Raw genomic sequence first — 25,967 nt, 5'->3', positions numbered from 1 at the left:
TCGGGGGCTCGTGAGACCCTCGCAAAACAGGTCACCATGGCTTGTGTGACGCACTCCGTCTAATACTTTGACCATCGTCTTACTCCAAGACTCAGTCAAAGTGGGGGCTAACTGTAGACACCTACTTTTGTCCCCATTCCCGAAAGGGAAGGTTCGATGATGAGAGCATAAATCTCCACTTGGCAACGCATCTCCTATAAAATAACGAATCTCAATCACCCTTTTCATTTCACCCGAAGCCTGCTATTTATAGAAACCTGCTATTTATGGAAACCTGCTAAAAATAGTAACTAACGTAATTGGTAGTTGTTATAAGTGGCAAGTCATAAAAGATAGAAACATGTCAGAATTAGGTGTTGCACTCCAACATAAATCCTAAATGAAATAGAAATTACAAGAAGAATCCTATTCCTAATATGATTCGAAAATAAGAGTTACGTATTAATTAAAATCCTAACGAGCCTAGAGTTCGTAACGGGCCCAGACGCATTCCGTCATAAAGTTAATACGCGCTAAAAGACTCGAGTAAGTCTCAAACACTCCGGATTCTAAGAGTCCAAAACAGACAAAGAAAACGGCCTAGACCCTATTTTCAACGCCTGGCTCTGGGCGCCGAAATCTTCGGCGCCCAGCCCTGGGCGCTGAAATTACCTGGGACGTGTTCTTTCCTAATTCTTCGTGGATTAGAGCTCTAAAATTCTATCTTTCCACAAACTCTTTTCTATAAATATAGCCCCAAATTCGACGTGAAAACAGAATTCATTATTCTGAGTATTGACTCCAACCCCTAAGCCTAAGCCTCACGCTGCAAAATTGATCACGCGTTCTGTCGCAATCGATCCAAAAATCGAACAGAACGTATCCTGTCCCGTAGTTTGAGATTCGTTAAATAAAAGGAGAAATAGCAAAGTCAAAGTGGTTAGTTTTCTGAGAACCGTGACGCACCTCTCAAGGGTGCGTCGTAATGTGCCCCTTCGCATGATTTAATTGCTTTCCTCGCCCTTTTATGAACTGGTAAACTAATCAAATCTGATTGTTCTATCACACCTAATAAAGATAATATGTTGGGAAATTGGATTATCATGCTAGGTCCCTTAAAACAATCTAAATCAGATAATCGCGATCGATCTAGTATTATATGTTGCATATTGTTAAAATCAACTCAGATTAGTTTAATAGTTAATGCATGTCCCTTCAATTATTTATGCTGAGCTAGTAAGGATATCCTGCCTCTAGAGTTATTGAAGAGCGAGTACTCCTCTCGGTAGTTACAGTCCCCCGAACCCTCAATCTCTACCTTGAGGGTGTATGTTGAGAGATCCCCACACCAGGGATCACAAGGGAACCTACGGTCGTCGTGGTCAAACATAATTGCATTCCCTTTATGTCACGATAACCGGGTTTTGTCAGTTTTTCTCATTGTCGTTAAAAACTGAATGGCGACTCCTATATTACTAGTCAATTGGGTGTAAACTCACAGGAAATCCAATTACACTTGATTTGACAAAAAGAAACGTCACACCCACGAGGGACGAGGTCACGCATTAGCCTCGTGCTTTTTCGACCCCCTCACACTCATTATGTGCCCTAACATAATAAACTTTCCCTACTTGAGATTCCATAGCAAATGACTCATTGGTCCCTAAGAACTTTTTGAAATTGAGACTTACGCCGCCAAACTTATCCCTTTTTATCCCTCGCCGATAAACATTAAACCAAACACATCTAAACAACACCACAGTAAGTTCTGTATCTCCACCATTTGGAGCATCATATTCAAGTTCTAAGACTTCTTTCAAAGCTCCAAAGAAGTCATTTTCTCCACTCTCTACATCTCCTTTAACAATTACTTCACTATTTTGTGTCTTTCGCCTTCTTTGACGCTTCTTAGTGTGAAAGCGATACCCATTTACATAGTATCATTGATAGCTTTTCATACTCTTACTCGGACCTCGTGACAATGATAGTAACTCAGTTGTTACTCTTGGATCCCCCTCCGTGTAAAGCTTCCAAATCTATGAAAATGAATTTCTTAAGTAGCTTAAATCAGAATATATAAAGTGGAAATTAATGAACTACATTCGGTTCACTTAACTGAGATCAAAACCAATCAACTAGACTTGGCTTTGGTCCATGTATAGTGGTGTACTCTCTGTACAACATACAAGTGTTAGTGCACTTCTTGACACTGTTAATAAAATAGTTATATAAAAGATAATAGCTTAACAATTCATCAGAACGAACAATTGAGCTTATTTCCAATCCAAAAAGCTCAATTGCTTAAACGTTCTTTTGCCTAGTGGATTTCCCTTCTTTTGGAAAAATGATAACTTAAACAATAGAGATTCAAAATTTAAATTAGGATTTTTTCATAATAAAGTCTAGCTTTTAAAACTTACTACCTTATAAAATTTTATTTAAAAATTACCACATTAAATTTATCTAAAATTTCAAAATTTTCACCACTTAACGAAAACCGTTAAAGATTTCTGTTAAGTAGTAGTAATTTTAAAATTGTAGACAAATTTAAGGTGGTATTTTAAAATAAAACTTACCATCTTAAAAAGAAAAATTATTTCAAAACTGCCACCTAAATTTGTCTAAAACTTTTAAAATTACTACCACACAACAGAAAACTTAATGGTTTCCGTTAAGTGATGGTACTTTTGAAAGTTTAGACAAATTTAAGGTAGTAATTTTTAAATAAAATATTATAAGGTGGTAAGTATGAAAAACTAGACTTTATGATAATTATGAAAATATCTTAATTTAATTTTGATAGATTTGCAACCTTCACAGTAGTTGACTTTAATGAACCAAACAATATTTAAGCAGCATATTTGGTAGAATACAAATGGCCATATAAAAGAAAGTGAAGCTCATATAGTTTCAAAAGTTTGGTGCAACAATATCTAAGCAGCACATTTGGTAGATTAATTGCAGACATGTCTAGCCCATTTAATAGTTTAATTTATTGAACAAATTTGGAAATCCCTAAATCCAAAATTTGATACGCGTCACTGGTTAATCAAGGCCCCAATATAAGCAGTGGCATGCACCGTCATGCCCCAAGCTAAAAAATAGTTGAGTGTTTACTCTATACTAAATATTACATAATGTCATTCACAAATGCCATACAATTGGGAGGCTTTTTACATTATTTCAACATATAGACAGGAAAGAATGAGATGAATTACAATTCTCTGCTAGCTAATACCTATATATATATATATATTTTATTTTATTTTTTTGAGGGGAGCTAATACCTATATATTTACATAGTTCACTTCAAAAAATAACCCTTAGCCCTCTGTCTTAAGGATCAAGCTCAACTTCATGTGTGCTCAACTCTCCGTTAGGGTATTTTTGAACTCCCTCGCCATTATAAGCAGTCTGCTCCATGAAAATTATATAAAATATCAATTGACTGGGTGAGAAATAGACTGAAATTTCATTTATATTTTAAGAAGGGTACAGAAAGCGTACCTCTTTAGGCAGATCAATCAAAAACAAGTTTATCTTGCTGGGACTGAAGGTAAATCCACTGCGAAACACATTGTCAAGTGAATATCATAATACATAGCAAGTCAGTGGGCATCGACTATCAAATAAATGCCTGGACCATCTTTCGGTAAATTTTGTAAAGTGATGTGCAGAAAATCACAAACAAAATTAACATGCCTAAGATCGTAAGGCAACACGAAATGGAATTCTGTAGATAATATAAGATTACTTGATGTTGTAGTTCTTCAAGCACTATAGACTAATTTGTGTTTACTTTCTTTTCATTCTATATAAATTAATGGAAATTAAATGTTTTAACTTTCAGAATTACTCATTTCAATCAATTCAACTGTAAATATTAGTACACAGTTAACCAAAATATATAAATTTGCAATTCAAATAAGAGAAGTGATTATGTCAGCATAAAAAATTAGGTCATCTGAAAGACGGAGATTACCAGTTAGCTACAGCAATCTGCCACACATACGGAATGAAGAACTCTTCAGGATGATTTTCTTGTTCATAAGTGAAACGCAATTGAGTGAACATCTGGTGAAATAGAATAGATGTGAGGGGTGGAGGAAAATGTGTAATGTGTTTTTTAAGATACACGAAAAAGAACAAAGAATTGTTTGTAATTGGACCTTCATTCCATCTCCTCGCCAGGATCTACAATTGTTGATTATAACCTGTAGCACCTTTTCCACAGACCACTCACCATCTACCTCTTGAGCATCCATTCGACTGTTGAAGAAATCTAACACCTAGATATTGAAAACAGCACCACATTCCATAAAGTAAGAAAATGCATCAAAATAAAGAAAACGAATCACCTAAAGAGAATGTGGCATATAGGAAAACAACAGGATTTGTGACAGAAGAATAAACTATTTATCATGAATTTCGTGAAGCCATCGACTGTTATAACTTACAGTGAAAATGTTTTCAAGCAGTTCATTAAATCTGGGATGATTCCTGAAGGGCTGAAATACCTCTTGTCTGTGCATCACCGCATAAACAACCTGAAACAGGTACATATAGATAGTTTCGCAACAATAAGATAAAGAAAATTCATACTTCCTCAGTTTCTCAATACATACAACGTTTGACTTTTTGCTCTTTAACACATTAGTTTTGACCATTACTATTTCAAGTATATTTAACACATTATCAAGTATATTTATCTGTATATTAGAAGAAGAAAAAAAATACAAAAGGTAGATTTTGTGAAAATATACACTAATTGTTCGTTATCGTTCTTTGTTTTCAGTTTTCTACTTTTAATAAAACTAAAAACCAAAATATGAAAACCACAAAAAATAGTTTCCTGTTTTTTGTTGTCAGTATTGAAAATCAACATCATCACTACAGGTAGAATATCTTTTGATTCATAATTCAATCTAAATCATATGACTTTCAAAATAAAAAACTGAAAACTAGAAGTGATACCGAATGAGCTCTTATTAATGACATTATTTTTATCTTACAGAGTTACAATACTCCTTCCATTCCAGATTATAGTTTTAGGTGATAAATTGTTGTTTGGTTATCTATTGTTATTTTATTGGAAAAGTAGATGTGAAAGGAGATAATAGGGTATTAGTACGTGTTTTATTTAAACGGTAAATGTGCTAAGAGATAGTGGGGAATTCTTTTATTGAATGTGAAGTAGTGTGGGACCCCAACTTATTCGGGAGAGAGATGTATTAAAATAATTATGGGGTCTTTCCCAAAAATGAAGTGCATAAAGTTAAACTAATGTGAGACGGAACAAAGGAAGTGTAAAGATTAATATGGGACAAAGGGAGTAGGAAAATATGGTCAAGGATAATATATGCATAGTGCCAAAAAACAAAGTGCTGCATGTATTGAAAAACGGGGGAAGCATAATATTTACTACTCACTATGGTTTAAGAAATTACTCAGTAGCACACAATACCTCTGGATTCCGTGGCAGGGCATATGTCAGGATTGCATTTATTATTTCCAGAACGATCCGCAAGAAGTCAGTATAAATATGCAACTCTATTGACTGCGACAAATATTACCCTTTTAGCAACATACCATGAAACAGTCAACAGGTAACGTGCAAGGCATACTAAGTATTTACTGAGCTAAGTTACAACCAAATACAACAAATTACCACATCTTCCAAAACATTGTCTCCTTCCTTGGGATTCACTTTATCTATTTGCATCTTGTCATTTTGAAGATCTGCTAACTTGGTGTACCTGGTTTGATTATGAAAACAACCATACAAAATTAACATCACTGCTACCAATTCCTGATAAAATTATAGGAACAGGTGGAAGAAGGAAGATATACTTGCGAGAAAGCATGTGAAATAGGCTGACTAATCTTTGTGACGCATATGCATCCAAACGGTGAACATGTGGGGCCATATTTGCCAACGCTGCCAGACAGTTTGTGTGCAGATAAACATCCTGCACGGTAAAACCTCCACAGTAATCAAAACCACGAAATAGTTCAAGGTATCTGCAGACATGACACTTCACAACAGGGTTCTCTAGTTTTGGACAAGAAAATTTTCAAAATGAAATGCGGAAAATTTCAAGATATATTCGGAGGACAAGCAGTCAAGCATTCTCTAATATTACAGGAAAGCATGCCAATCAAACAATATTTTTCGACAAGAAAATATGTGACAAGCACTGGATCGCAGGCTTAAAGGAGCTGAAAGTACAACATCATTCCAATATCCCATAGCACCTTCACTCTAAAAGCTTGAATACGCGAAATAAAACGCACCCAAATCTCGACAATAAACATACAATACCATCGAAACTTCTCTCCATAAGAGACCAATCAAACTCACCTGCATAATGCCCAATAAAGAAGCAAATCACAGCTAAAAGGGGCCAAAACTCTCCTAAAAATAAAAAAAATAAAAAAAAAAAACATTCCATAGAAGCATAGTAAACAGCTCACAGTAGTCTCCCACTCAAATAAAAGATCAGGACTACACCATGCACCTTAACACGTAACACAAGCATCAGGTAACAATGCTCTAGTTGGTGGCCGCGCCTACAAAATTATCGAGAATGTTTATTCATTCTCAAAAAGTTAAGCACAATATATCTTGACCTTAACAAGAACGTCCATCTTCCGAACATTGAAAATAAGAAAATTTCTGGGATTTACAGCCTACTGTAATTGTTTGTAATGTTAAAGAAACGTTGCCTGGAGAATCAGCTGAACCCTACAGTCAGAAGTTCAGAACTACTACAAATAAGCATAGTAATCCAGTAACCACGTTAGAGAGGCCTATTCCCTATTGTGCGAACTTCATCTAAAATAGAGATCCTGATGTAAGTTGTAGTCTACCGAAACCTGAACTAAATTTACGCATGGGCATGGTATTAAGTTTATTTTTTGGGGGGGAGGGGGTCACCTTAGAGGAAAGTGGGGAAAGAGAGGGGTAAAGAGAATGTTTAAAATGACCAAACAAACAACAAAAAAGGAATAATGGGTGTTAATCCTCTTACCCTTTCCTAAAACCCTCAAAACAAATGCCCGCTAAAAGCCTTCAAAACAGTCTTGTTGCAACTCAGAGAAAATGAAACAATATAAGATAAAAAAATAAGCAACTATGTGGCTATATCACCAAAAAAGAAAACATTGCAATTCATCCAGACATCCAAAATGATAACTACTTTTTGTCCAATGAACCGTCTTACATTTCTGTAATTACGGATATATCTCAGTGTGATTACATTTGGAGCATAAATTTTTTTGGCACAACTTAGCCTTCCATTTTATGACTACCAAAATTAATGTAGCCTTTAGAAATACACAAACCAATTTACTTCTAAAAGTCATGCATGGTGATCAAGACAAATGCATCAAAATGAGCTTATAGTGATTAAAAACACATCCTTAGTTGAAAAGCCTTCCCCATTCAAATGTCATTGTGAAAGATTACACAACATGGACAAAGGATAGATACATAATTCCCTCATGCCCTAACAATAAGATCCATTTGAAAAGCTCCAATAGTGGTAATAAAAAAATCATTCACCAGCAAGGGCATAATAATCACTTAAAAGTTCATGCATATACTTATATAAATAGCTATGCTGAGATTGGACTGCTAAACATACCTGCAGCCTGCATAAGTTGTACTTCACAGTCCTTATAAGTATTACGACCATCAATGATCCAAGAGATGTATGATTCAGGCGTCGTTCCTTATACCAAGGCACATTTGGTAACATCTGCTCAAACGGATATAGAAGAAGTGATTGGAAGAAGCAAAAACATTAGAAATAGAGAAGAAGCTACAAATCTGCCATAACTTAATAATGCAAAATCTATAAACTTAGGGACAGAGACCAAAAGCAAGACTGGGGATCTTACCAGCTTGTGAACACTGGCATTGAAAGTAGAGTCCTGGCTGAGAATAAGAAGAATAATCAACAGCATGTAGATCTGATTTGATGTCCTCTTTGGAGCATTGTACAATATTTCCAAGATAGGCATTAGCTGGTGATTCAAAATAGAAACTACAAATTAGGATTGACTATACCGTCTGTATACAGTTACTTGTCTCCCATATCATAAAGTAGTCAGCAATTTACTACACATTAAGCTTTCCCACTCAAGGTTATATGTCACTTGTATCCCATAACAAATCAAGCAAAACTTTAACCCTTGAAGACAGTAATCAGAGTTTAAGAGAAAAACAAAGGAGGGTCCTAAAGGGATTGAAAGGTTTGACATATAGCCAAAAAAATATTTCAGATTCACATCATACCAGAGTATCTAGATCAGTCCGCACTAACACATACTCCAAAAAATCTGCATTCCCGTGCACCAAAGAATAGAGCAACAGGATAGCAGCTTCATCAGCTAAGCACCTGTAATGGAAAAAACAGCAGAACAACTAATCTCAGCAGAGTAGAGCTGGAAACTTTGAGACTGTGTTCTAAGAACAGGAAAAATCTGAAGGATTCAAAAAGCACAAAGCCCCAAACTAGAAAGATACCAGGGAAGTCTTCTCATCGTTCGATAAAAGAAAACAACCACACACAATTTCTAGTACAATGGTATTAAAGGTTCACATTGCTGCAGATAAAATAATCTTGGCTGGTTGTCAATCAAGCTGGAAACTTTCAGGCTCTGTTCGGATGATTTAGAAATAAGACCCATGTTTTAAAAGAACAGAATAAGTTCACCAAGGGCCAAAACAAGAAAGGGAGCAGGGAAGACTTATTATCCTAATGACAGGAAGAAGAAAAAAATCAAGTAAAACCAAATTGTCCCCCACCTCATTTTTATTTGATAAGAAAATATATTATATTAGCAGTAGGAAAAAAGGAGAACACACAATGAGGACAAGCTGCCCTCTGATCTAGAAAATAAAATTACAGATTGCCCCAGTTTCTTTGTACCTCTCTTGAAAGCCCCACTAGCTTTAGCCCATAAAGATCTAAAACTGTGACCGTGCCCCACAATAAATCAGATGGTAATGAAACTCATGAAAAGACCCTTGGGTTTCTCTCCAACCACACACCAGATAATTTCCATGAAACCATTGCACCACAAGAATCTCTTCTCCTTACCCTTACGACACCCCCTAAAGCATTGCGCCATAAAAATCTCTAAAGGGAAAACCTAAGACTCCTCGTAAATCGCAAGCAATCTCCTCCAAAGGTAACTTGTCATTTCCCAGTCTAAGAAACCATGTGAGAATGACTCATTATTAGTGTTAGTGTAACTTGTACGGCAAAGCAAGCAAATATCTGGTGGATAACCAGAAATAACCACACTTAGCCTTCCCTTTTGAAGCATGGCATTAGTGTTAATCCTTCCAAACGCCAATGTCCACACAAAACTCATCACCTTAAGAGGTACCTTTGACTTCCAAATGAAATTTGCTACCGGAAAAGCCGGAAACTTTGGTGGTTGATTCAAGTACACTAGAAAAATATTTACAAGAAATAGATCGCGATAAATCCCCGGTCCACACTCTAGCATCCTCCACTCTAGATAGTTAATGACCTGGAGCCCCTAGTAAAGAAGAAAGCTCCTATAGCTCTATCATGTGGTGGCCTTCGAAAATTTAAATCCCATGCGTTACACCATAGAAACCATGGGTATTGTGTAGTGAAGATAACTGAAATAACGGAGGGAAATGGACACAGAAAGGTTGCTCTCCCCTCCAAACATCTTCACAAAAACGAATACGACAACCACTCCCTACTTTGAACTTCTCTAAAGGAAATAAAAGATTGAAAACCTAGGAAATGAACTTCCAAGGACAAGCATGGGTTACCTTAAGAGCGCTTTGAGCACCTCACCCATTTGTTGCAAACCATATTTGTTTTTTATGACTCTAAGCCACAATGACTCCGCATCACGAGGAAAACCATAACCACTTTCTGACAAAAGCAATATTTTTTACACCACTTTTCCAGAGCCTAGACCCTTCTTCCTTTGGCCGACAAACCATTTCCCAACTCACAAGATGATCTTCCCTCACGTTGTTAGGCCAAGACCGCAAAACATTCCTCATCATTTTCTCAATCTTACTTGCAAAGTTGCAATAGAAAGTGGGATTTGAAAGGGGAGAGATAGTAGAGAGGGATACTTGACGAACATGATTGGATCAAAGTAATCCTCCCACCGAGAAAAATAATAGACCTTCCACCCATCAAGTCTTTTGAAACTTGAAACAACTGGTTCCCAGAAGTAGCCTTCTTTATGTGGGTTTAACCACAGTAACAAAGAGGCCAACTCTCAACTTAACACCCAACCATAGCTGATAGCTCCATAGCTGCATACTGGCGAAGAACAGTAGAATCAGGAAAAATTCTTATACCACATTTAGAGAGGTTGATTTTCAAATCTGAACCACCTCATGAATCTGTAGCAAAGTGAAAACCTTCTCTTTTCACCCCGCCCCTTTCTATTAAAGAACTTTATTACATTTTTACAGGTGTCATGCAACATTCTCTTTCCTTTTAATTAATCCAGGCATGCCCAAAGATTGAAGGGAAAATTCTACCGCACGGCTTCGACCGGCGTTGTTATACGGCACGGAATGCTGGGCAGTGAAACATTGTCACGTGCATAAGATGAATGTGGCGGAGATGCACATGTTACGTTGGATGTGTGGGCATACAAGAAGGGACCGTTTGAGGAATGAGATTATTAGGAAGAAGGTAGGGGTTGCACCGATTGAGTTTAAGATGATGGGAAATCGTTTAATATGGTTTGGACATGTGAGCAGAAGATCAAGTGATGCCCCAGTTAGGAGACTAGAAGGGTGGCAAAATGATAGAATTGTAAGGGATAGGGGAAGACCTAAGAAAACTTGGAGGAAGGTGATTGAGTACGATATGAGCATACTTGAGATTGAGGAGAATATGGCGTTGGATAGGACAGAGTGGAGGGAGAGAATATACGTTGATGACTTCATTTGACTTATACATCTTCCATTTTTTATTTTATTTTTATTTTATTTATTTTTTATTGTTATTATTTTTATGTTTAAAATGCTATTTCGAAAGGTGCTTATTTTACTTATACCTAGTTTAAACTTTTTTTATTTTTTTATCCCTTAATTTCTTTTTTTTTTGTAATATAATATAGAGGTGCTTATTTTACTTATATCTATTTTAAACTTTATTTAGTTTAATTATCACTTATAATATTTTTTTTCTTTTAACGTCCCACTCCTTTCTGGTTTGTTCCGGTCCATTGACGATCTCCTATGACGATTCATGTTAGCCGACCCCAAATCATTTTGGGACTAAGGCTTTGTTGTTGTTGTATAGAAATTGCCTAATATGCTACATCAAATATTGATTTGGGGTAATAGAACCTTACATTAGGGAAAGTTTGTCAGTCAAATGGTCACTTTTGAATATGCATGCCAAAAGTGAAGAGAGTGTTTTGGAAATGTATTTGCTTTCAAAAAAAATTAATAAATAAATAAATAACTAAAGAATCTCCGTCTGTCTTGCCAACCCCAGGTTACATTTTTAAAAGAGAAAAAAAAAACAGCGATCAGGGTGGAACGTCAGGCTCGTCAGCTGAAAAAAAAAAGTGTCGTTGTCTAGACAATTTAGGAAACAAAGGCAGAAAAGAACACTGACTATGAAGGTTGTCCAGATAAATGAACTTGTCAAAGGAAGGGATCAGCTTCCATTCGTTGCTCAGCAAACTACTTGGAAACTCACACATAACAGATAAGTAGTGTTATAAAAAAATAAAAAATAAAAACCTCAAAAAGAAAGGGGCATATGAAACATCAAGGAAATGCGAATTTGTCTTCATGTACCTCTCCCTTTCTCTGACTCCAAAGCCTCATTTGAGATGCCTAACTATAAAATAAGTACTAGTATCTCAAACATGTCGGTCTAGAATACATCAGCCAAAAGGAAAGGCGCTAATTCTAAGTAAAATTTGAAAGAGATGCTCCAAGAAACTCCAATAAGCGTTTCTTCCCCTTACATCTCCCAAAATTTCATTTATCTGAAATGGAAGTAAACTTAGTAAAGTGCCAAAACCCAACTACCAACAACATCAAAAGGCCCCGGACACATATACTATGCTAACTGACAATAACTACGTGGTTCACCCTTCACCTCCACCGTAACAGAAAATACTCCCATGAAGAAACACAGGCTCGCTTGACCCGAACAGCAGACTCTCACAAAAGTATGAACTATAATCACAATAGAGTTATGCCCCAACAACTCACTGTCCAGTGTCCAACTTGATTATAATAAACTACTCTCGAACTTCATTTTTAATACTCCCCCAATTCAATGTGGTCTGACCTCTTAAAATATCAACACAGTATTATTAACACAGTCAATTTTAAATACAAAAATTAACACAGTATTATTTACTAATTTAAAATACGAATACACGGCAGGAAATGTTCAAATTTATTTTCATCGAATGACTATTCATCAATTTTATTTTCATGCGAATAGGGAGCAAGAAAGCTCTATGAAAAAATGGTGGTTCAATTCGATGTTGTCTAAGAAAGAGTTAGAACACGGGTGTGGATTAAGTAAATCAATGGACAGTCTTGGTCCTATTGAAAATACCAGTACAAAGGAAGATTCAAGTCTAAATGATCCAGAAAAACAAATTCATAGTTCAAGAAATAGTGAAAGTTCTAGTTACAGTAATGTTAATCATTTAGTTCGTGGCATTGACATATAAGTTGTCAATATTAAATACTGGTGCAATAATTAACACGGTAAAACCTCCTACGAAACTGCATACGTTCAACTGCTGAATAAGGAACATGGAATTGAGGGAGTAATAGTTAAACATTGAATTCCTTTACCAACTAAAAAATATATATCCTACAAAAGAAAATGGTTTTAACCTACAACTGATGAAGAGATGCAGCTGAGAGCTCCATGGTGCGAAAGCATTGATTAGCGAGCATTTTGAGATAGACAGGTTACCCAAAAAGATGGATTCAGCCTGAGGAACCAAGTAATAACGGGACATTTTTTTCTTACTGATCAGAAGCATCATGATGACTTCACACCAATCTAATCTGACAGATAGGAAATATCCACCCACTTGTGCAAGTGACCCATAGATTAAAATTACGGTATCGGTCACGGTTGCGGGACTGGTCGCGGTGATGCGGTAATGGAACGGTCTCGGTGGACGCGGATTGGGTCGCGGTGGTTCAAGATCAATTAGTAAGGGAAAACAAAATTAATAAAAAAATTGTATAATAAGAGTAAGTTAGTGAGGGAATTTTAAAAAAAAAATATTAATAAATAAAAGTGAAAAAGCCCAAACCCCCACCCCCGCCCCCACCCACTGCCAGTTCCCACCTACCCCAAAGCGATATATTTAATAAAAGGAAAAGGCTGACCCGGTCCTCACCTACCCCAACTCAGTCACAGTATGTGAAAGAATATACTCCAAGATTTAACTCTTTCTCTTCCTTCCTCCAAACATCCATGGAAGTCTTCACCACTTAAGTCTTGGCGGTCTTTACATCTTCACTCTTCTACTTCTTCTCTACTTGGAATTCTATGTTCCTTCTCCCCGTTTTCTAGGAAAAAATCGTCCGATTTGCAAGTCGTATCGGTATATCTCGGGCGATTTTTTACCAGAACGGTTGAATCGGGCGAAATATCGCTTTTTTGAAACAGCGTGACAACTCGGGAAATCTCATATTGCCAACATGAAAATTCGAGTTAACTCGGGCGATATGAATTAACGCAGGCAAGATTTTACACCATGTGACCCCATTTACTAAATATAGAAATCCATTTAGGCTCCGTTCTATTGGACTTATTTTGACTGAACTTATATTATCTGAACTTATCTGAACTTAACTTAACTTATCTGAACTTATTTTAAAAAACTTATTTTGTCAGAAATAAACTTATTTGTGTATGAAAATGTATGAAAAAAACTTATTTTTGCTAAACTTATATTATCTGAACTTATCTTAACTTAACTGAACTTATCTTAACTTATTTTGTCTGAAATAAGTCAAAATAAGTCGAACAGAACGGAGCCTTACTATTACAGAGTTACAGACACAATAACTTTTCCAAAACAACCACCATTACACACTAGTTCAGTAATGGAAATAGATAGAGCCTAGAATATGTCACAACAATTACAGGTATAACTCTTCTGCACAACAGTCTGCATCAAAAAGTTAAAGAACAAAAAACAGAACATGCTGAAAGGGGGGGAAGGAGGTATTCATACATCAAGATATTTCAGTAAGGCACAGAACAAGAGAACAGTTAATAGAACTCCTAATAAGTGGGGAAATGGCTTGGGCTAGGGCAAAAACTGAAAGGAGCAAAAGGGAACATGCAAATGGCCACCCGCGTTCCTAAAGTATAATAGAGGGAGGCAAATCAATAGATCTCCTAGATGCATGGCGACCACAATTATGATTCATTACAAGGACAAAAAAAAAAGACACTCACATTCCTAAAGTATCGTAGAGGGAGGCAAAGGATACCCTCGCAAGTGGGCCACTATGAGCATTCCCCTCAACGTCAAGCCGATCAACTGCAAACAAATGACTAATCAACCTAAAACCATAACAAAACAAAAAATAAAAGCCCTATTAATGGAAGAATATAGATTGAAACACTTACATTCTACATCTCTTGCACTTTCTAAAGCCTTGCAAAATGGATTTTGGCAAAAAAATGTCTTTTCTTTAAGCAAAGCCTCTACAGCAGTATTACCATCATTTTTACTACTGATGGGCTCATTCGTAACAGCGCATTTACGAAAATGTACAAGAATAAGTAATATATGAAGACTGCTCCGTGCCAACAGACTTCTTGAACCTTCATTGTTTGAACCAGCAATGAGATTGAGCGGGAATAACACCAAATTCGCTGCAAGTGCAAACCGAAAATGTCAGCACAACTAACCAACAACAACAAAAGATGGTACAGGCAGAGTAGAAGGGAACGAAAAAGAGAACTATTGAATCCAAAATTAATCTTCTGGAACACAGTAAGTCCAAAAGACTATAAGGAAAGCAGCATAAAAGTAACACTTTATTTTTATATTAAATATTTGATGGTTAGTTTAGTGCACTCAGACACCTTAGGAAAATCAATATGGTATTAGGATCAAAAAGAAGCTTATTCCTACAAGTAGAGCCATCACAGTTGGTTCGTACCCACAAGTCTATCCGTACAAAGAACTTCCACCAAGTCTAAGTAGAGTAATTGACAAGGTCTTCTGCAAGTTTTCATTCTATACCTACAACAACAACAACAAAGCCTTAGTCCCAAAATGATTTGGGGTCGCCTAACATGAATCGTCGTAGGAGATCGTCATTGTCACCAATCAAACCAGAAAGGAGCAGGAAGTAAAAATGAAAAAAGCAAGAAAGAGAAGGTGGAATTAATGAAAGTAAGATAAGAGAAAAATGTATATATATTATAGAAGAAATATTGTAAAATTTTCCCTTCAATCTTTGGGGCATGCCTGAATCACATAGAAACCTTGTGGCACCTTTCCACTTCAACCAACCTGCTTTGATTCTGTGGGCCACATCGCCATCCAATTCTCCATCCTTTTGGATAATAGATCCTAAATAACGGAACATTTCAGAGCCTTGGACAATTTTCCCATCTAAGGTAATCCCCCCTGTCTCTCTATCTTGAACTCCACTAAACTTACACTCCATATATTCCGTCTTGTTTCTACTCAGCCTAAAACCCCGAGATTCTAAAGTTTGTCTCCATAACTCCAACTTACTTTCCACTCCTTCTTTTGTTTCATCAATCAACACAATATCATCTGCAAACATCATGCACCAGGGTATACCATCTTGGATTGACCTCGTCAATTCATCCATGACTATAGCAAAAAGAAAAGGGCTAAGTGCGGAACCTTGATGCACTCCAATCGTAATGGGGAATTCTTTGGTCTTACCAACACTAGTTCTCACACTCGTGCTAACTCCCTCATACATGTCCTTGATGATATCAATATACTTCCTCGGAATTCCTTTCCTACTTAATGCCCACCAAATAATTTCCCTTGGTACCTTATCATACGCCTTCTCCAAATCAATGAAAACCATATGTAAATCCTTCTTCTTATCCCGATAATTCTCCATTAGTTGCCTACCTGGTTCTATACCTACCTGGTTTAAATGGGATATTCTTAACTGCTTCATATATTAGCTCTGCTTGACATGATCAAGGGTCTTTAATTCACATGCCCAAACCAATGGAAGTAATTCCTTATTTTGTCACTAAGCATAGAAAATCCTACCTTTGCCAGGATGACTTCTTTCTAATCCAATTTCTTCGGAGCTATCTACGATTCCACTATAGTATCCCCATCTCAGCTATCCCTTACCTTTTACAACAAATAACATTCAGAAAATGAAGCATTACAGGTCTCATTGTATCCATTTGATATTTCTTCAATTTAAGCAGAAATTTTCAATGAATTCAATCACAAAAGGTTCACATGCAACCCTTCCTTACACTTTTAGTATCTTGCTTTAGTCCAGCAGCTGACATCTTGACCAAAAGATGTATTTAAATAGTAAAGTTATAAAGAATTTGCTTATATCAAAGCACAAATTGCATGATTCCTGAGTCAGCTTCACAAATCCCAACAACATTGAATCAAAAAGGGGTCAACACACATAAAATCCACAAAACCCCACAATACAATTGTTTATCAATAAATACAACCGCATTAACCTTATACTGCAATATCAGTGGATATTTTAGAGTTGAAAGACTCCCCAGACACCACTCTACTAGTCTCAGACAAAAAGTTACTGCATTGTTAACACTGGCACTGACTATCAGAGATGGTGGCTTCTGCATTTTGCATGGTTTAATCTTTATTACATTATCTTTTGATTTGCATTTTGTAAACTGCTATTAGCAGACATCAGGCTTGCAATAGATAAAACATTAAAAACTATGCTTTTGACACTTATGAAGCTTTACCATGGAGTTAGAGTTGGCAAAGTTGTTGAAAAGGAAAAAACATCATACAGCTTTTTTTTAGAACTGAAGAATACAAAGGTACGGCTTAGATTTATTTGAAAGCTATTCACAGAAAGTGATGCGTCTTCTAGAAGCGGCAAATGATGAAGTTCAGTTCAATAAGCTGGCACTACAAACAAGCATTTCAATTTCAAATGACCCATTAGGTGCTATAAGTCAAATTGTGCACTGTAATCATTCAATTAATACATCCAAAGCAATCTATACTGTGTCCAAATAAGAAAAAAGCAATGTCATCATTGCTTAGCGGCGAAATTCAAAGTTATCTTCTTAGCAGGGGTTTCCCATTTAGAGGAACTGCCTCTAACAAGATTAAAGAACCAAAAGAGAAGAGATATATGCGTCAAAGAAATCTTTACCAGCAGCTGATCCAACTTTCTGTAAGACACCAGGTTGACTCCCTTCTACAATGGCAGGGTAAGATGCACCATTGAAGGCACTCCGTGGTTGGGAAATATAATTTAACAGCAGCTTAGAAACCAGCAATGCAACCAGGGAAGGTTCCTGAAATTTAGAACAAAAGTACACAATGAATATAAGAGAGGTGTGGACTTGGTTAGTCAGAAAGACAACTGAGAAGCAACTTCTTTTCTGATCACCTGAGACATAACAGCCTCTAGAAATGGATGGAAATCTTTCGGTCCTGGCGATGGACCAGACAAAAGCTGAGTTGACATGGCCGCCATCATGAAGTTAAGCAGTTCACAATGAAGCAGGTATGTTTGAGGACTTGCATTGCAGGAGAAGCATTATCAGTAGAATGATGAAAACATCATTATAGATAGTAACATACTAGTTTTTACTCGCATACCTAGCGTCAACTGTGCAAATAAAGCTAATTACACTGTGGATAACAATATTTTCAACACTCTGATCTGCATGCCAAAAGGGGAAAATTAGTAAAACCCTTCTCTCTTTTTTCTGGTGTGTTATGGGTGGCTGAAGGGGGGGGATGACATCACATATTCCAGTAAAAGAGTGGCATCCACATTCCACAGTAATTGCATCACATCAAGGAAATACAAGAATAAAAATATTCCTTCATTTAATAAGGGATACCATGTTGTTCAAGTGTCCCACAAATGGGCTCCGGAATAAACCAAGAAAAGGTGAAAAAAGAAAGAGCCTTTCTGTCAGCAATAGACTCTTCATCATCCAAACAGCAAGGAGCCAAGGACTAAATGAGATGAAACTCTAACAAAATTACACAACAGTTCTCAGACTCATGCAGTTTCAACATGTTAACCACAGTAAATTTTCAGTAGCAGCATCAACATTGATGAAGACAGTTCAAGCTTTAGAATTTGGACATAATATCATGCAGAGTAAGTTCAGAGACTGTAACAACTTCGTTACAGGATTACAGAAAAAGGTAGAGCATTTGCCAAGTCTATCTGACGTGATATACTAGAAAGCACCCTGACGCTCTGAGGAACAAATTAAAGGATTCAGAAGAGCCTCAAGCTATTTCAAGAGAAATGAGACACGACTCAGGAACCTGTTTAAAGCAAGTAATTTTGCAAGTTTTAATATCAAAATAAGGAAAACCAAAAGTCCAAAACCATGAAGTCCTTTACATATGCTACGAAAGAACTATGCATTATGATGAAAAAATAACTGTCATTTTTCTAGTTTATTTTTGAAATGTGCAGGCAAGAAGTTTTGCACAACATTTTACATTTAAATGACCTTGCTTTTCATTAAAGAAACTTTTCTTCCCTTCACCTATATGGTGCGCCTTTGCTTATTGCCTTCCAACATGTTAATGTGGGACGTAACCTCCTGTATATAACTCCTAGGAAAGTGCTTCAACTTGTTTGGTTGACATTAGGGAATTTACATTTCATGGGAGTTATGAATGACCAGAGGGAATTTGAGAAAACTTTCCTTGTTATATGGGAATCCAAAGTCCAAGGAAGTTGCAATTCCACCGTTTCGCAAATTCATGTTTACAATAAAACAAGTACCACCTTTTCCCAACAACAGACTAGACAGAAAATGCAATATGCCAACCTATGCAGCCCGTTGGATGAATTCATGGTAATGAATGGTGGAGAACAGCCTAAATAACTTTTTGATTTGCTATACAGCACATCAGCAACAAAAAAATGTTACTTCAACTCTATTTACATAAGCTCCTCCCTACAAAACTAGCAACTCTATGTCATATCACTAACATCAACGGAAGTTTCAATCAGGAAAATGCCTACGTTAATCAGCATAAACATCATGTAACATAGAAATAAGAAATATGCTTTAATTAGTAATTTTTATTTAATTTTAGAGGGAGGACCGGAGGATAGGGCCAGAGTGGACATAAAGATGATACTTAGCGACATTTGGGAAAGCAACGCAAGAATTTCACTTAAAAAGAAAGAAATTACATAAGACATTATACAGATGAATTCACAACAATACATTCATTGCATAAAAGGTTGCCACAGTTACTCAACGTTAATGCCTATATCCTACATACTGTACATTTTTACCTTTAGGAAATCCAGTTGGTACCTCGTGACTATCCAGAGAAAGGTGCAACTCTTCAAAGTTTCCAGACTTGCTATTCTCTATTGTATGTGTCAAAAATACCGAAGACAAGTATGCAGCATTCAGAGCCTTGGTAAAGGCAATGGATGAAGCGCCAGAGCTTGAAATGCAATCTTGCAAACAATATGCTAAGTGGATCAAGAGTTTCCCGAGATGCCTTGTGCGATAGTTGTTCTGCGCTGCATGAGCATTGAGAAGAGGGGTCAAAAAGAAAGGCTGAGCCAATAAGTAATCATTCTATCTCATGCCACGTACTCAGACTGATAAAGAAGGGTAGTACTGCGGGATATAGCTAAGATGCACAGTAAAAAATTGAATACAGAGAAATAAGTATATTAATGATCCCTACGAATTTAAAGATCCTCACTGGTAATAGCTGCTGAATCAACTTTCACATATACCGAAGTTTAGAAACTTATCAGTTATGACAAAAACAGAATCAATAAAAGCCTCACTAAATCCAGCCTCTTTCAAACATAAGAATCCAGCTTCCTTTCATTTACTCCTTGATGATCTCCTAAAATGACCCCAGTACTCCGTAACCCCCCTATGATCCTCAATTCGTCACATTAAACCTTTTGTGATCTCCAAAATGAAAATCATTACATCTGTAAATAAATATTACATCGATTTTGCAAGTATATAGTACTGATATTCTACTTCTTTGAATTAAGATCGTCCAACTTTATAGTCATAATTAGCAAAAGAAGACAGTAAATAATTTGCTACTTCAACCTAAAAAGACAACTATAACAACCACCATGGATCTTGGTTTTAAGGCACCACACACCAGCTCACAGAAGCAATAACCTAGCAACCCCAACCACATCTCTTCCGTAAGGCAACATAAGAGTGTACTTAAGAACAAAGCTTATGCACCACGCATGCCTTTTATCATCCATGATAGAAGGGGAGAAGATCCAACATTGTTTTTTTGAATGTCCCAACTCCCAAATAATTTACCCATTTCTTTTTTGTAGTTGAGACCAGGATTTCCCATCACAAATATTATTTAATCAATAAATTAAATTACCTTCGACTTCTCTCCCCTCTCTCAATATATATCTTTTGTTAAAATTGATATGCACCTATTCATGAGTTGGATCATGGATGTGGGATTGGGTACTCACCATGCAATTAAAACTCAGCCATTCCTTTACGTAACGGCCGTTTGTAACGATTGGATTTGCGCTCCAATACATAACGGTGCGACAAAAATCAAGTCTTTCTTCCCGCATTGTCTGTTATGTAACGGTGACTCGCCGCGGTAGGGCATTTTCCACGTTACACCGCTCTTTTACACAAATTGCCCAAAAATATTTTAGTAATTAGTTATTTAATTTATGAAACATGATATTTCGAGTGGCTATTTGTTCACAAAAATATAATACCCACTTCTGGGTTTGTGCTCGACTTTTCAAGAAACAGCGTCATCCTCCACCGTTGATGGAGCTTGGAAGTTTTTTGTGTTTGCATGAGTAGTTGGTTTGGATACCATACCATCTTGTTTCTTAGTCTTGTTACCTGAAGATTTAGTTTGAAGCTTGCGAGGTCTTCCCATGGTGACGAAGTGTTGGGAAAGATTACAAATAATCTTACAGCGGAAATAATATTCTTTCCCTTTCGTGTATAAACAAAATAGGCTAACAATTATATCTCTATGATATAATAAAATAATTCACGACGTGTTTATTAAATATAAACTAATATTTGATGGTATACTCTAAAAATGTAACGTGTTTCTCTATATTTGAATTATGTTACAATGTTATATTTCTGAATGAATTTAACTATCAATATGATTATATATTTATAACCAACCTATTACTAAGAAACTAATGACGCAAATTATCGGAGAATAATTTGCCAATAAATGTTTCTTGCTTTCTAACTTCTCTCCTTTTTCTCTCCTTTTATTTTTCTTTGTCTTTACTAATCATATCTTCCCCAAATTAGGAGGAATAACCAACAAATCTCCCCCTTCCGACTTATTATAATATTTTTGATAAACCCGCTTCTCCTCGACATACATCAAGCTTTTGTATGGTCAATATTTTGGTCATCATATCTGAGCCATTATGGTCAGTATGGATCTTTTCCAAATGTAACAGCTTGGCTTCAAAGACATCTCGTATCCAATGATACCTTACATCTATATGTTTAGAACGGGAATGAAAGGTGGGAGTTTTCGCCAGATGAATAGCACTCTGGTTGTCACAATAAAGTATATAATTTTCTTGTTTAATTCCTAGCTCTTGTAGAAAATTCTTCATCCACAAGAGCTCTTTGCAAGCTTCTGTCACAGCAATGTACTCGGCTTCTGTTGTTGATAATGCAACACATTTTTGTAACCTTCATTGCCATGATATAGCTCCCCCTGCAAAAGTCATCATGTAACCTGATACTGACTTTCGCGAATCAACATCATTAGCCATATCTGCATTTGTGTAACCTTTCAACACAGGATCTCCTAGACCAAAGCATATGCACATTTTTGACGTGCCACGTAAATACCTTAGTATCCATTTTACAGCTTCCCAGTGTTCTTTCCCTGGATTAGAAAGAAACCTACTAACAAGACCTACTGAATAGGCAATGTCCGGTCTTGTACAAACCATAGCATACATCAAACTGCCAACTGCAGATGCATAAGGAACTTGATCCATCTCTTCTTTTTCTTTATCACTTGTAGGACTTGTTGAGAGCTTAATTTAAAATGACCTGCAAGTGGAGAGCTCACTGGCTTAGCCTTATGCATATTAAACCTCTCAAGTAGTTTCTCAATATATCTTTCCTGTGACAGCCATAACTTCTTATTTTTCCTGTCACGGGAGATTTTCATGCCAAGTATTTGTTTTGCTGGTCCTAAGTCCTTCATAGCAAAGAACTTATTCATCGCCTTCTTCAAATTGGCGATTTTATTGGTATCATGACCAATAATTAAATATCATCGACATAGAGGAGTAGAATGATAAAATCTCCCTCAACAAATCTTTTAATGAACACACAATGATCTGATTTCGTCCTTTGATATTTATGATCTTTCATAAAAGACTAAAATTTTCGATACCATTGTCGCGGTGCTTGCTTTAAGCCATACAAGCTCTTATTACAATGACATACCATGTGTTCATTTCCCTTAACTTGAAATCCCTCAGCTTGTTCCATATATATTTCTTCTTCCAAATCACCATGTAGGAAGGCTGTTTTCACATCTAGTTGTTCAATTTCCAGATCCATGCATGCTGCCATGCCAAGAACAACTCGTATTGACGACATTTTCACAACTTGTGAAAATATTTCTTCAAAGTCAATACCTTTCTTTTGACTGAACCCCTTCACAACCAGCCTAGCTTTATATCTTGGTTGTGGATTATTTTCTTCAGTCTTTAATCTAAACACCCACTTATTCTTGAGTGCTCATCGCCCCTTTGGTAGTTGTACCAAATCAAATGTGTGATTCTCATGCAAGGATTTTATCTCATCTTGCATGGCTTCCATCCACTTTTCCTGGTGTACATCTTTCAAAGCCTCTTCATAAGACTCTGGTTCTCCCCCTTCAGTAAGTAACTTGTAATCCCCCGTAAATTTATAAATTTTATTAATATATTTTAACGTATATTATTTATATTTAAATAGAATTTATGAATTTTAAGTAATAAATATAAAATTAACGTATATTTATTTTATTTTAAGTACGTTCTAAATATTTAACGATTTTTTAACTTTATTATATATTTAATGTATATTTAATTTTATTTAAATATATTCTAAATGTTTTAACGGTTTGTGCAATCAAGAATAATTTTAGAATTTTATGTTGAAAAGAATTTGAATTAGGAAAACTCGTTGAATTCGGAAAAACGATCCTAGCCATTTTGGATTCAAACAACCGTAATCATACTCCTAGCCCAATTGAGTAAAGCCCAAAACAATAAAACCCAAAACTTTCTCTTTTACCTCTACTTCAATCTTACGTAAAAAAAAAAAAAAAAAAAAAAAAAAGAAAGAAAGAAAAGAAAACCCTCTTCTCTCATCTCAACCCTCAAACACATAACTCACGTAATTCCTCCTCTCGTAAAACTCTCAAACCTGTCATTGCTTCCTTGTTGCGCAGCCGCCCTCGAGCCGATACCGCCGGCTTTCCTGCTCCTTTTCCGTCGCCGGTCAGTTCTTCTCTTCCCTTTCGTTTCTTGCTTCTTTCATTTCTTTTTCGCTCCTCCTTAAGCTTGGTGTTTTGTCTACTCGAACCAGCACTCCCCGCCGACGTCGACCAGCTCCACCCACGACAACACCACCGCTGCCGCCCAGGACAACAACCAGCCTTGGCCGCTGCCTCCTCGTGCACCGCCGCCCAGCCTGCTCCTCCCTCCTTCCTCCTCCACGCAAGCACACTCCCCTCGCCACCATCTCTGGTGTCAGCCACCAGTCGCGCCGCTCCGCCTGTCCGCCGCGACGTAGACTACCCGCCTGCTGCCGCCGCCACTACCGCCGGCCAGCAACCCATTCCCTCTCTCTTGGTTATTTCATAAACCCTAAGTAATTAAATGTTTTAATTATACTTTATCAATTTAATTTATGTTTTGATTGAATAAATTTATGATTTTTATGATTTAATTACTAATTTTCAGATTATATGTTGTCGAAATTAATTTAATTATTTTCAGATTTGTTAATTACGTTTAAATTAGGGTTTTAATGAAGTTTTATTAATTTAATTCATGTTTCGTGAATATAAATTATAAGTTTTTATGATTAAGTTAGATTTTCAGATTATACATTATGCTTAATTGATAATTTAATTTTCAGATTACATAGTTGAATTGAAATAAGGAATTTAATTATTAAAGCATGGATTTTTAAGGTTTTATTATGTTTAAAATCATAATAGAATGATTCTACCTATTAAAGTTATTATTTTTATGATCTTAAGGATGTTGAAAATATTTTGAGCAAGTTTTGAATTATTTTATATTGCTGGAAATTTAAAAAGGAACGTTTGTTGGAGTTTATGATGATTAGGGATCGTTAGGGAATTAATCACTATTCTAGGAAGTTAATTGATTAAGTTTCGATATTGGGGAATGTTCTAAATATGTTTAGGATGTGTTTACAGTACGTTAGTGTTGCTGTAAATTATTAGGAATTGATTTGCGTACGTTTCTTGATTATTTTAGGCGGAGAATTCTTTGTGGGCGACTTTTGAATTCGTTAAAGTGGCCTATCAGTTTGTTTACACAAGGTACGTACATACCGTGTGCTTGGATGTGTGTTGTATTGAGAATATGATGAATATATTTATGAACTTGTTTATGTTGGAATTTCATGTTCAATGTCGTTGAATTAATGCGTTGAGCATAGAACTTTATTTATAAGAATTGAATCATGTTAGCATGGAATATTGATGCAAGCATGTTGGTTTTGTGGAACTTTATATTATTTAATATTGGTTTAGATCTTTATTGATCGTTGTTCCTCTTTAGATTTTCACTCCTTTATAAGGGCCGAGGACCTTGTTTGGTAGTTGAACCTTATACCTAATAAAGGTTTTTAAATATGGATAAAGGAAGGATTAAAATAGTTGGAATTGGCTCTTGGTTGAATGTTGTGATCACTGGTTTAATTCAAAGATAAAAGAAGTTGTGTTTACTTGTTGAATATAATATTTATGTTTGATGAGTCATAACCAAGTATTAAAAGTTAAGTCATGTAAAGTGAAAATGAGTAGCAATAGCTTTAGACTGTGCACGTCTAAAGTGACGGACAATCAGGAGTTGGGGTCATGGGTAGCCTATGGCTTTTTCTGGGGCCGGATTGATCACCGGTTCTATTTTTATTTAAAAGTCCCTCGATATCGCAGGTCATTGGGGTTTACGGAGTCGCGCCCGTACCTCGTCTTCCTTAGTGAAGAAGAAGAAGTTTCTAGTAGACAACTCAGTCCATTGACTATTTCAATTAAAATAATGTTAATGATACAAAGGTCTAGTTCAGTCAAATATAGTCTTCAAGTCAACATATCTTGATTATCCTTGCTTATGTTTTATTTAGTACCATGTTAGGATTGTTCGTTTAATAGAATCATGTTAGGATTATTATCGATTTAGTATGTAGTACTCAGCTTTGCTGATTACGTGCTTTTGCTTGTGCATGTTGATCATGGCTATGCCTTATTGATCCTGTGATGACCCAATCTTTGGTGAGCAGTCTCTAAGGATCAATAAGCATTGTCCATCTGCAGGTTTGAAGATGTTGCATCATTGGGATCGGGAATAGAGAGCTTGTATTTAGTTTTGATTTGCTAAGTTGACTTGGGTTTGTTAATTGGGACTTTAAACTTGTCGTACTATTTATATTTCCTTATTTTTGTTGGATGATTTTTGGGAC

At 36.2% G+C, this 25,967-nt stretch overlaps 1 protein-coding gene across 1 annotated transcript in view; it reads right to left on the bottom strand.

Annotated features, from left to right (window-relative positions):
* Positions 1-2,997: 2,997 nt before the first annotated feature.
* The window catches only part of LOC110796460 (uncharacterized), a 29,626-nt gene continuing 6,656 nt past the window's right edge, over positions 2,998-25,967 (bottom strand). Inside the window, exons 2-18 of the mRNA XM_022001519.2 lie at positions 19,526-19,762; positions 17,848-17,911; positions 17,636-17,765; positions 17,396-17,540; positions 14,637-14,885; positions 14,463-14,547; positions 8,279-8,381; positions 7,882-8,007; positions 7,626-7,739; positions 5,830-5,948; positions 5,648-5,735; positions 5,444-5,536; positions 4,437-4,526; positions 4,149-4,268; positions 3,962-4,053; positions 3,487-3,544; positions 2,998-3,393 (exon numbers count right to left, since the gene is read on the bottom strand). Of these exons, the coding sequence (XP_021857211.1) occupies positions 3,316-3,393; positions 3,487-3,544; positions 3,962-4,053; positions 4,149-4,268; positions 4,437-4,526; positions 5,444-5,536; positions 5,648-5,735; positions 5,830-5,948; positions 7,626-7,739; positions 7,882-8,007; positions 8,279-8,381; positions 14,463-14,547; positions 14,637-14,885; positions 17,396-17,540; positions 17,636-17,765; positions 17,848-17,911; positions 19,526-19,762 (1,991 nt within the window). The 3' untranslated portion in view covers positions 2,998-3,315. The remainder of the gene's footprint in view (positions 3,394-3,486; positions 3,545-3,961; positions 4,054-4,148; positions 4,269-4,436; positions 4,527-5,443; positions 5,537-5,647; positions 5,736-5,829; positions 5,949-7,625; positions 7,740-7,881; positions 8,008-8,278; positions 8,382-14,462; positions 14,548-14,636; positions 14,886-17,395; positions 17,541-17,635; positions 17,766-17,847; positions 17,912-19,525; positions 19,763-25,967) is intronic.

This window comes from Spinacia oleracea, chromosome 3 (assembly GCF_020520425.1).
Source record: "Spinacia oleracea cultivar Varoflay chromosome 3, BTI_SOV_V1, whole genome shotgun sequence".
Taxonomy (NCBI): Eukaryota; Viridiplantae; Streptophyta; class Magnoliopsida; order Caryophyllales; family Amaranthaceae; genus Spinacia; species Spinacia oleracea.
The sequence above is the reverse complement of the archived record's forward strand: the minus strand, read 5'-3'. Positions and strand labels throughout refer to the sequence as shown.